Raw genomic sequence first — 12,328 nt, 5'->3', positions numbered from 1 at the left:
AGCATGTACACATACATATACACACACACACTCTCTCTCTCTCTCTCTCTCTACTCCCCCCCCCCTCTCTCTCTCTCTCTCTCTCTCTCTCTCTCTCTCTCTCTCTCTACTCCCCCCCCCCTCTCTCTCTCTCTCTCTCTCTCTCTCTCTCTCTCTCTCTCTCTCTCTCTCTCTCTCTCTCTCTCTCTCTCTCTCTCTCTCTCTCTCTCTCTCTCTCTCTCTCTCTCTCTCTCTCTCTCTCTCTCTCTCTCTCTCTCTCTCTTCCCCTCTCTCTCTTTTGTTAATAAAACGACCAACCCATTGTTGTAAAGACATGATGAAAACCATAAAATTAAAAAGGGTTGCCGTGACAGATATATATGACCTTTGCCATGCTATTTTCATTACTTTTTTCACATATCTTTTTGGAAAATTTGTATAAAATCTTGCTAATACAAGTGTTTAAAAAAAAATCTGAAATATCGAAGTACATAATCAATCATAACAGTTTGGACATTTTGTACAGGATACTTTGAATGGTTTACAAAAAAGCAATTTCCAGTGGGACGCTGTCATTTCTTATGCATGTATACGTAGTACAGTTTCCAGCTAAAACAGGTATTGGCCCCATAGGATATCATTGTACTTTTGTTCGATTAAATGTCAAAGAGTCATTACATTTGTTTCCATAGAAACATTTTTTTTCTCGCATCTTGCATCTTAGCAGTGGCACCCTGCAGCCATACTGAATGTAAATTTGCATGTAGTCAAAGTCAAGATGGACATCATTGTTAGCCTTGAATCAACATAATTGTGTTTGCTATGTATGGCTGGATCGGGTGAACCCTTCCATACCTTGATAATGTTGGTGGAGAGAGAACCATTGTTTAAATAACTGGGGAACTCAGAATATACTTTATTGTTAATGTTGCACACCCTACCCGCCTCCTATTTTCACATGGCACACCCCACCTACCCCTTTCCACATGGCACACCTCACCTACCCCTTTCCACACGGCACACCTCACCTATCCCTCTTTCCACATGGCACGCCCTTTCCCACATAGCATACCGCACCTACCCCGCTTCCCACCCTTCTAGTTCTCAGTTGATACTTCAGTGCAGTTGAAACCGGGCAATTGTAGAAGTTGTCAACAACACATACTGAATACCAATTGGTGACAGTTTATTCTATTCTTAGGAGTTATAGGATACCATTCCATCTCAAACTACACTGTATTGTATTTGTGATATCTTTCAACATCCAGGTTTGGGAGACCTACATGTTTGCATAATACATCAATATTTTAACAATGTGAGTGAAAAATGAATCCAATATCTATAAACTGTAAAGGTCATAAATACCAATAGAAAAATTACTAATTTAGCATTAAGTACCACGCCATAAAGTAACATTCCAAAATGGATTCACAGCTTGGATATGGAATGTGTATGGTCAAAGGTCTGAGATAATTCAAATATGTCTTTTATAGATTTTGGAACTTTAAATTTTTTACTTCAAAGTGGCACCACATTGTATAATCTAGGACCCATTTTTTGGCCAAAATTCACTTTGATGATATGTACATAAACCCCAATGTTTGAATCTCGTCAACTTGGATTCGTGAAATTATTTCTTTGTTCAGGACAACCTTTTTTATAGCTTTGCTAGGAACCTGTTTTTCATACCTAAACTTTAAAATCTAATCCGATATTGACGTTTAAAGTTATCAAGAACAGATTATATCTGAGTCAGCGAAGTGGTTAAGTAATACGAGACTTTGTAAATGACATGATTATGTTTATTGGTAACTAATAAATTATGTTGTAATTATTTATCGTATATCCGAATTCCGGACGAGTGTTTGACTGATGAGTTAAACATGACTCAAAATGTTTTAAGTAGCTGGAATAACATATTACTACAGAAATCCAGCGCCGTAAAACTATGAGTGTCTTTACAACGGAGCTTAACAGACGTCCACGCTCAAAGGAATTTATGCTTCCCAGTCAGCAGGAAACTTGTACTCTGGCTTGCAAGAATAGGCAAACTGAGGTAGACACAAACTAAAACTTTTGTGTTTTGGTGTGGTAGATTGTACAAGTAGGTGATAGAGCGGTTCCATGGTTATTTGGAAAAATGGTCACCTTGTAATCAAGAGAGTGTAAATACTGAAGTCTCCGGAAAATCTACACTGCAAGATCATGGAAGTTTTATTACTCTAAAAATAAAATAGTGTGTGTATCTTCCCGTCAGAAACTTCCACAGATAACTTACAACAACATGCGAGAATGAATTTTCATTTACTCTGGGTTCATGAATAATGAAAATTTCTACTCACAGAGTCAAAAAAATCTTGGGAGCGAATCCCAAATTTTTGTTGACATCTCGTCAGCATCATCGGGTGTACTACAATGGAAAGAAAGAGAGGGAACCCCAGATTTCTTTTATTATTTAAAAAAAAAGACCAGGTACTTGCTTTCATAAGGCAAAATTTGAAGAGGTTTTCAGAACTTTGGTTTGAAGGAAATTGGTCCCTGAGACACATTCTACATGTACCTTAATTTATGCATCTATTTTTGTCAGTAGTTACATATCATTTTTTGACAAAATTGTAATTGTTTACTTTAAAACCCTCTTTGCATATCCTTGTCTAAAAATGTAGTAAAATCATTGCTTTACTGGGCAGCAGGAGATCATGAATATTTATCAAATCTTCTGGGCAGGATTCTCTGTAGGTTCCTTCAAATAAAAGCCTGTTTGAAGATATAAAACATTAAAGAATTACTAACTTTCTGGATATTGAATTGGCATGTTTGCATCTGATCTGATTAAAATTTAATGTAGAAATATGAAAGGGTTTCTTTCATTTTTAATACCTGTATTTCCTTCCTATATTGTTTGTTTTTGATTAATTGTCATCATGAGTTGCCCACTTCTTCAAACAGAAATCTAACTGTATTCGGACATCAGATTTTAATCAGATTGGTTTGCAGTCATGCAATCCTGTACTAGTCCTAATGTATTCATTTGTAATCCTAGTAGAAATTCTATTTAGTATATCAATTACACTGTTTTTTCCGTTTGAAGTTATTAAATTCATGTTTCCATCTGCCTTGGAAGTGGATTTCTCTGTTAGCTTTTAAAAGAATTAGCCGTACTCAGTATGTTACTTTTATAATGCAGACAGAATCTAATGTCATCCCAGAGGATTTGGACTAACAATTTGGGGGTTTCAGCCAATTTCTGTGTTGCCCATCAGTGATGTGAAAGTAAACCCGTGTATGTCCAAAGCATGTATCTAAGTACATGTGTAGGATCATGCATATAAACTCTTTCTGAGAACCGACAACTGGAATTGAAACCTTAGAAATGTACCATTTAGTTCTTAATGAAATTGTGTGCTGATACGTTACAGCTGCACAACTTTAAAATGTTTGTTGTGAAAATAGATTTTCCAACATTCATAGGAGGAAATTTAATAAAATAGTCACTTTATCAGATCAGGCAAATATGTTCTATCAGGTAAATTACTCTTGGTTATCTTCACCAGATGTGTCTTCAAATAAGTTTGGTTGATATTTTTCATGTTTTAACCCCAGTGGGCAGTCTTTGAGAAGTGCACAGTGCTCTGTTCATGTCTTTGGGTGCTTCTGGCTTTTGGTCACTTACAAGTCTGTTGTGTACAGTCTGCTTTGATTTACACCTTGCACAAAGGGGATGTACATATACTGGAGGGGGTATATTCACTTACATATTTATTGTGTACAGTCTGCTTTCTTTCAAATCTTGCACAAAGGTGATGTACATGTACTGCCTGGGGTATATTATCACTTAAATCTCTGTTGTGTGCTTTCATTCACACCTTGCACAAAGGTGATGTACATGTACATGTATTATAGGGGGTACCCTGGTATATTCACCTACATCTCTGCTGTGTACAGTCATACCTTGCACAAAGGTGATGTACATGTACTGCCTGGGATATATATTCACCTACATCTCTGCTGTGTAGACTCTGCTTTCATTCATACCTTGCATAAAGGTGATATGCATGTACTGCCTGGGGTATGTTCACTTACATCTCTGTTGTGTGCTTTCATTCACACCTTGCACAAAAATGATGTACTCTGCATGTACTATAGGGGTACCCTGGTTTATTCACCTACATATCTGCTGTATATACAGTCTGCTTTCCTTCACACCTTGCACAAAGGTGATGTACATGTACTATAGGGGGTATATTCACATTCATAAAATCCCTTATGTAACTTTGTTTCCTTGCCTGAAAGGGGAACGAAACATGGAGTTATATATAAGCCAGAACTGTATCATGTACAGGTAATTGTGGCTATAGAACTCAACCAGGTTGTTGGAACATTAATTGTTTACATCAACTGAATTCTCTAAGGCCGAGGATAAACTGCAAACTTCTCATGCACCTAATCTAATTGTATTGAAGTCGACACAAGCCTGGAATGAATACAACACAGAATAGACATCAAATCAAATCTATCGAATTTAATACAAAAAACGAACAGCTTAGAGGGTCTAGTTGTGTATGGCATGCTTAAGGGGTAAATTATATGGCGGATCGTACAAGATTTTTGTTGGTACACAGAATTAAGAAATTTCATTGCCATGTGCTATTTTAGCATTTAAAACATAATAGATGAAGTTGTTTTCAACACGAGAATGATGCACAAGCTGAACTTTGTCGCCATACATTTGAAAATTAACCTACTGCACATGACGGACACATTGAATTGTGGTTATTTTGTATTAGATTTGACATGACAAAAGTTCAACTCTCATCGCGCGTTGCACTTGTGTTGTTATTTTTGAGAGCCTGTGTCAAATTTTAATTGGCTGTCAAATTTAATATTAATTGCTACAACTAATTGCACCTCGCATTGAATTTGTCATGTACCTAGTCTAATCATTAGATTCAGCACATGAGAAGTTTGACGTTTATGATTTATCCCAGGCCTAAGAGTCAACATTTTGATGTAAAACTGTATATATGACAGCCACCTTTGACTTTTTGTGAAAAAACTAGAATAGGAAGTCAGTCAAGAACATGTTGATATTCAAACAATTACCGGAAAGTATATTGTGAAATGTCAACCAGTAATGAGGAAGTGAGAAAAGGGTATAAACATTGTGAAGAAGTGTGACATTTCAATGTAAACTCTACACTTTTGGTAATACAGTAACTTGTTTTTGCCATTTTGTGTGTTTTCTTTCATGCTTTTCCAAATAAAAATGACCTTACAAAGATGTTGACTGCAGTTTGTTCAGGAAACTGTCCTCTAATGAACTTGTATAAAAGTGCACGGTGACATCATTTGTCTTCATAACTCATTCAGTTTGTCACAGTAAATTTGAGCACCAGAGGTTTTATTTTAAATCTTAAATTTGCTGTTGGCCAAACGTAGTAGTACTGAAAGGAATATGAAATGTGATCAAGCTGCCTTGTCTTGTGTTTCCATGACAACAGAATATCCTTTTCATATTTCATATTAAGCTTCTTCTATCAAGCAACAATAAACCAAATATTATATTGCAACTTGAAATCTTGCCACAGAATGGTTCATACATCTTAGATCATGTGGTTTCCATTTTGACATTTGATTGGCCAAGGACTATTGGGCAATTGTGTAATACCTATTGATTGACCAGGTGTATTCCGGTGTGCTGCGATTGGTCTAGGACTACTGTCAAATATCCTGTTATGTTGTGTGTGCCTGTAAGTACTGACCAGGTGTTTTCCGGTGTGATTTGATTGGTGAAGGACTCCAGTCAAATATCCTGTCATAGAGTGGTACATGTTAAGCTATCGAATGATCTGGTGTTTTCGAGTGTGATCTTATTGGCTCAGAAGAACCACTTCACGAAATGTGAGATATCTTGACATTTTACATGGTCGCTATGATGGGATTTTAGTCAGTGTTCCAAACATAAAATTTTGAGTTCCAATGATACAGATAGGAGATATTGAAGCATAAAAGAATGAGCAAAAACGATTTGTTTTGGAAATAAATCATGGCTGGTGATCCTACGTGAGATGACACAGGTGATAAGCAGTTGACTTGACAGATGCAAGCAATCTATCACCCGTCTTTATGGTGATTACCCACTTTTCAAGTGGTCATATTGCGCGCCACATTCATCAGATTAAAGGATGTTATTACCCTTATGTTATCCCTGAGAGTAATTTGCATTAATGCAGAACATGATGGCAAAGCCACTTTGAAAAGATAAGCAGATGTCATAAAAACAAGTTGGCTACTAATGGAGAAAAGTAGCTTGTATTCTGTGGGGGATGTTTATTTATTCAGAATGACTATTGATTGAATGACATTCTTTTTGTGGTGTCAGGAGTACAAAAAAACAGCTTAAATCTTGGATTGGTTTTACATTTCAACAGGCTTTTCAAGACACTTCTTGAAATTTTATTATGTATATGTATAAATGTGTATGTGGTGTGAAATCATTAAATGACTGTCCAGAATCTAAAGAGTATGAAAATGCTTATTTCTGATGTTCCCTCTAAAACTAAACAGCAGCAGCTTGGCTAAATGATATATGGTAGGTACATGTATGTGTTAGGTTTGTGTGAGGCCAAGAAAAGTTTGAATGATTTTGTGTCAACCAGATAGTGAGCATTTGAAAATCATAATAAAACTTTCGTAGTAAGGCCTAAAAAAAATAATTGTTCGGTTCTGGTTACCCAACCCCCACCTAGTTTTTTACTGCCGACCTTAAACTTTTTTTTAAGTTTTCAAGAAAAAAATAGTAAAATCGCAAAAATTGTGAAGTTTCACGAGAAATAGTGGATGTGGAAACTGATATAAACTTTAAAAGACAATATAAAACTATTCTTCTAATCTGTACTGGCTGTATATCTGATGAAAAGAAATAAACAACACAGAGACCATTTGGAAAACAATGGAAAACCTCAACTAGACACTCACACATGAAAAAAATATAAAATAAAATAAAATAAAATAAAAAATCTACCAACCCCACCTATTCTAAAAATTGAGCGTAATTGGAACAACACAATTTTTTTTATTAAACCAAATCATTACCACACCCATAGTATAGGTGATATTAATACAATACTCTTTTACTATATGGAAGTGTTATAATACAGAAAGCTATCTATCTTTCTGGAGTGTCATTTCTATATTTTGCTTCAAGAGAAAGAATCACACCTTTAGCTGTTTGAAAAGGTTTATGTACACACTCAACTGAAAACTCATCCAGAAAAGAGAGTGCATGAGAAATTGAATATAAATTAAATTTCATAAGTGGGATTTCTCAAATATATAATAAATTGTCTGTGGAAGCATTGATGATAAAATCGTGAAATGTAATCTCTCTAAAATTATGTTTCGTATAAAACCTGTCAGTAGCAAGTACATTTATTATGATATTAAGGAGTGTCCAAATATGAAGCAAGAAGTAGGATAAAAAATTATAATGATAGTCCTTACTTTATATTTTTCGATCTAGCCTGGAATTGATGCGAATGGGAGTTTTTGAATAATATTCATTATTTCCCTTACAAAATAGAAATCCCCCATTTGCCCAGATTCTAGTTTATCGATCTTAAAAATGTATGTAATACGTGACAAACAGTTTATTTTAAAATATCACGATTGCTTTTGAAAGAAACATAAATATTAAATCTAAAGGTCCAATGACTTTTTATTTTGCGAGATTTAAGTTCTTAAGATACTCTATGTAATATGATCCTGTGATTATTTTCTTTGGTTTAAATCCCCCTTTCTGAATAATTTATATATATCTTAAGAGAAACTAAAAAGTGTCCTACTTTCTGAGTAGGTGTAACATTCAAAAATATCCCACTTTTCTGGAAGGATTATAGACTTCAGTACTGAGATACATCACCTGTTTTTTTTTTTTTTTTTTTTTTTTTTGAGATACAACTTTCAACTTTGTCTTTTAAATCATATATAGACAGTAAAATGAAAATAACAAAATCAGGGTTTGTCTAAAAAGAGAAATTCACATTTCACAGATTGCATTATTTCTTATCAAATTCACACACAGAAAATTATTTCAAAAAAGGAAAAACCAGTATGGAGTATAAGTTATGAGAGTATGAATTAAACCAATGTCCATTCAATCGCTTATATCGACATGTTGCAAATTTACAAGTTGTCAGCAAAAATTAAATTGTCTGGAAGACTTATTCATATTGTTTACATATGGATGTCAAGACAGTGTCCACTGTACCATCAACAATAGGTACATACAGACAGGTACTACAGTGGCAGTGGAGGTTTCAGCTTACTATTAAGGTAGACACAAACTAAAACTATTGTTGTTCCATGTGGTAGACTACACAAATGGGTGATAACTGCCTCTGTTGTGTGGACATAATCACTGTAATGAAGATAGTGTATGGCCACTTGATAAAAAACTAGCTATCAGAAACACCACCCTACTGAGAGTATGAATTAAACCAATGTCCATTCAGTAGCTTAAATCAACATGTTGCAAAAATAAGAATTAGTTTGTGTCCATCCAAGAAAGCCGAAACCTCAATTGCCACTGTTGTAATTCAGTTAATTAGAAGGATGGAATCGTAAATTAGCTTCCAGAAAATGTTCAATATGTTTTGGAATGAGCAAAAATTAATGAAAAAAATCCAAAATTATAGCCACTGGGGCTTTAATATATCAAAGTATGATGTGTGAGAGAATTGGACAAAACCTATATATTCTCTTCAAACTAGGTTCAGAAATGTACCTTTATCGCAAATAACTACAACTGTATATCTAATGGCGTACAGTATCAATTTCTCTATTCTTCCTTATCACATATAATTATACGTTGTTTCTGAAATAAGTTTTACATCATTGACTAACGGATTTGTTTACTTTGTTTCAGACCTACCAAGAACCTTGACGACATAAAATTTACATATTTCCTTTACAGTGCGTCCATATGACTTAGATCAGCAGGTTTTGAATAACTTTCAATATTTTCCATTTGCACACAGTATGTTGGATGTCTTGAAGTGAAGCAGTCCATGAGAACATTACAGTTTGATGTTCGGGGCCAAGTTACCAAGTACGTACATACATGTACAAATCATCCCAACATAACTACGTTTCTCCTTGTCTAGCTCGTCACTTGCACTGCTTTGCCTCTACGTATTCTCCATTATGTCAGTTGCTCACATTTTCACCCATTTCTCTTTCTCTTTGTCCATCCCATCCCCTGTTCCATCTCTCTCTCCTTTGTGTCTAGTACATTGGTTGTGTGACCGTAAGGCAGTCCATGAAACCCCTGGAGTTTGACATAAAAGGCAAAGTTACACAGTATGTATGATCTCTTGTGATTGGCTATTGTAAGGTCACATGATCAATTAATATGCACAAAATGTACTCCCTAGTTTAATCTGTTAAATTGCATGGAATGATATGTATGTTTGCTGCCTTTCAACTTCTGGCAATAGTACTGAACATGTACTGCATGTAGGATATGTAGGATATCTCATCACTGCATGCGATATATAGGATATCTCATCACTGCATGTGATATGTAGGATATCTCATCACTGCATGTGATATGTAGGATATCTCATCACTGCATGCGATATGTACGATATCTCATCATTGGATGTGATATGTAGCAGGACATTTAGAATATCTCACCACTTCATGTAATAATGTAATTAGATATCTCATTACTGAAATGTGGGCTATCCTATCACACTATGTGATATGTAGGATATCTCATCACTGCATGTTATATTTCCTCACCACATATGAAGTATTGATATTGGTAGTGATATGTAGGATATCAGTCCCTATGTAGTGTGTGTAATATGTAAGATATCTTATCATTACATGTGATATCATATGTAGGATATCTTATCACTGCATGTGATATGATTGTAGGTTGGCTTCATCAAGAGATATATGCAGGATATCTCATCACTACATGTGATACATAGGATATCATCATTATGTGTGAATGTCTCATTATTGCATGTGATATGTAGGATATCTTATAACTGCATGTGATATGTAGGAATCTGGGATATATCATCATTGCATGTGATATGTAGGATATCCCATCACTACATGCAATATGAAGGATATCCCATCACAGCATGTGATATGTAGGATATCCCATCAGTGCATGTGATATGTATGAATCTACGATATATCATCATTGCATGTGATATGTAGGATATCCCATCACTACATGCAATATGAAGGATATCCCATCACAGCATGTGATATGTAGGATATCCCATCAGTGCATGTGATATGTATGAATCTACTATATATCATCACTGCATGTGATATGTAGGATATCCCATCACTACATGTGATATGTACTAAAATGTAGGATATCCCAACACTGCACATGAAATGTGGGATATCCTAGTACTGCACATGAAATGTGGGATATCCCAGTACTACATGTACATACAATATGTAGGATATCTCATCACTGCATGTCATATGTAGGATATCCCATCATTGCATGTGATATGTAGGATATCCCATCAGTACATGCAATATGAAGGATATCCCATCACTACATGTGATATGTAGGATATCCCATCAGTGCAATATCCTATCACTGTATGTGATATGTAGGATATCCCATCACTGCATGCGATATATAGGATATCTCATTACTGCATGTGATCTGTAGGATATCTCATCATTGCATGTGATATGTAGGATATCTCATCACTGTATGTGATATGTAGGATATCTCATCACTGCAATATCCCATCACTGTATGTGATATGTAGGATATCCCATCACTGCATGTGATATGTAGGATATCCCATCACTGCAATATCCCATCACTGCATGTGATATGTAGGATATCCTATCACTTTATGAGATATTTAGCATTGCTCAAAGTTATATAAAATTCGCTGTTGATCACATTTTGTGTAAAGTCAAAATATTTAATCACAACCTCACGATATTTAGTCACATTTTTAATGCCCATGCAAAATTTGCAATATGGCATCTGCCAATCACTGCATGCATTTGATATGTAGGGTATCTCATGTTCACACAACATAACTTACCACTGCATGTGATATATAGCTTATCTCATGTTCATACACCACTCATCACTGCATATGATAAGTAGGATATCTCATGTTCAGCCAACACTGCTCATCACTGCTCGTCACTGCATGTGGAATGTAGAATAACTGGTGTTCACAGCAATTACCATTTTTAAAGCTATGTGCATGCCTGTGGTCATGTTCATGTTCCAAGCATATTTGTTAGAAGTAAAAAATTGAAACTGAACCCTTGTGTCTGTTTGTTTACCTGATTGTCTCCCTTTGTTGAGATAATCTGTTTCAGTCCCTTTCTGTCTGTCTGTCTGTCTGTCTGTCTGTCTGTCTCTATCTGTCTTCATATAATCTTCCTGTTAGTTTGTCTACCTGAGTGTCTGTCTGTCTCTGTCTGTCTGGCTGTCTGTCTGTCTGTCTGTCTGTCTGTCTGTCTGTCTGTCTGTCTGTCTGTCTGTCTGTCTGTCTGTCTCTATCTGTCTTTTCATACAATCTTTGTCTTTTGTCTACCAATGTCTGTCTGTCTGTCTGTCTGTCTGTGGTCTGCCTGTCTCTGTTTGTCCATATCTTTCTGTCAGTTGTCTACCTGAGTTTTTGTCTGTCTGTCTTTCTCTCCAGATTTGTACCTGTCAGTGTCTGTCTGTCTGTCTGTCTGTCTATCTATCTGTCTGTCTAGTTGTCTGCATCTGTCTGTCTAGCTGTGTTATTTAAGTTAATTTTTCATTTTGCTTATATTTTTCTATTATATATATGACCCATATACTTTAATTCAGTTTTTGACTCAATGCATGGCAGCCATATTTATTTGAAAAATGTACTTTAATACTTACTGTCTTGATGCAGTGAAGACTTGTTTTTTTGTGTGTGTGAATGGAATACAGAAGTCAGTCAACCCCGCATTATTATTAAATGAGGTACATTGTGACATTTTATGAGATCTTTATAGACATCAGCTTTAACCATATAAGTCACAATGCCTCCTAGAAAGTTGGGATTAAAGATTTCACTAATCCCTTAATCTCAGAAGATTATGTATCAATAATTTAGGGAATACACATTTGTGATTGCATCTCCTACAGAGTTACGATTGTTTTTATGAACCAGTAGAAATACTGCGCACTGCACGGAATATTCTGTGTATAAGTTGTTTTTATCATTTTGTTTTGATTTATATTTTTGGGGGAACATGTTGTATTGGAGTTTGATTTGCACAGTTTTCACAAGTATATGATGAGAAAGGCTGGTAATGATGG

General features: G+C 35.4%; 1 protein-coding gene across 2 annotated transcripts in view; it reads left to right on the top strand.

Moving 5' to 3' along the window:
• The window catches only part of LOC144443453 (SHC-transforming protein 1-like), a 67,348-nt gene that overhangs the window by 37,207 nt on the left and 17,813 nt on the right, over positions 1-12,328 (top strand). For both annotated transcript variants that reach the window (XM_078132933.1, XM_078132932.1), the window contains one exon: positions 9,018-9,088. In XM_078132933.1, the coding sequence (XP_077989059.1) occupies positions 9,018-9,088 (71 nt within the window). The remainder of the gene's footprint in view (positions 1-9,017; positions 9,089-12,328) is intronic.

The sequence above is a fragment of the Glandiceps talaboti genome, chromosome 12 (genome assembly GCF_964340395.1).
Source record: "Glandiceps talaboti chromosome 12, keGlaTala1.1, whole genome shotgun sequence".
In the NCBI taxonomy this organism is placed as follows: Eukaryota; Metazoa; Hemichordata; class Enteropneusta; family Spengelidae; genus Glandiceps; species Glandiceps talaboti.
Note: the sequence above shows the minus strand (reverse complement) of the source record. Positions and strands in the feature narration are given on the sequence as shown.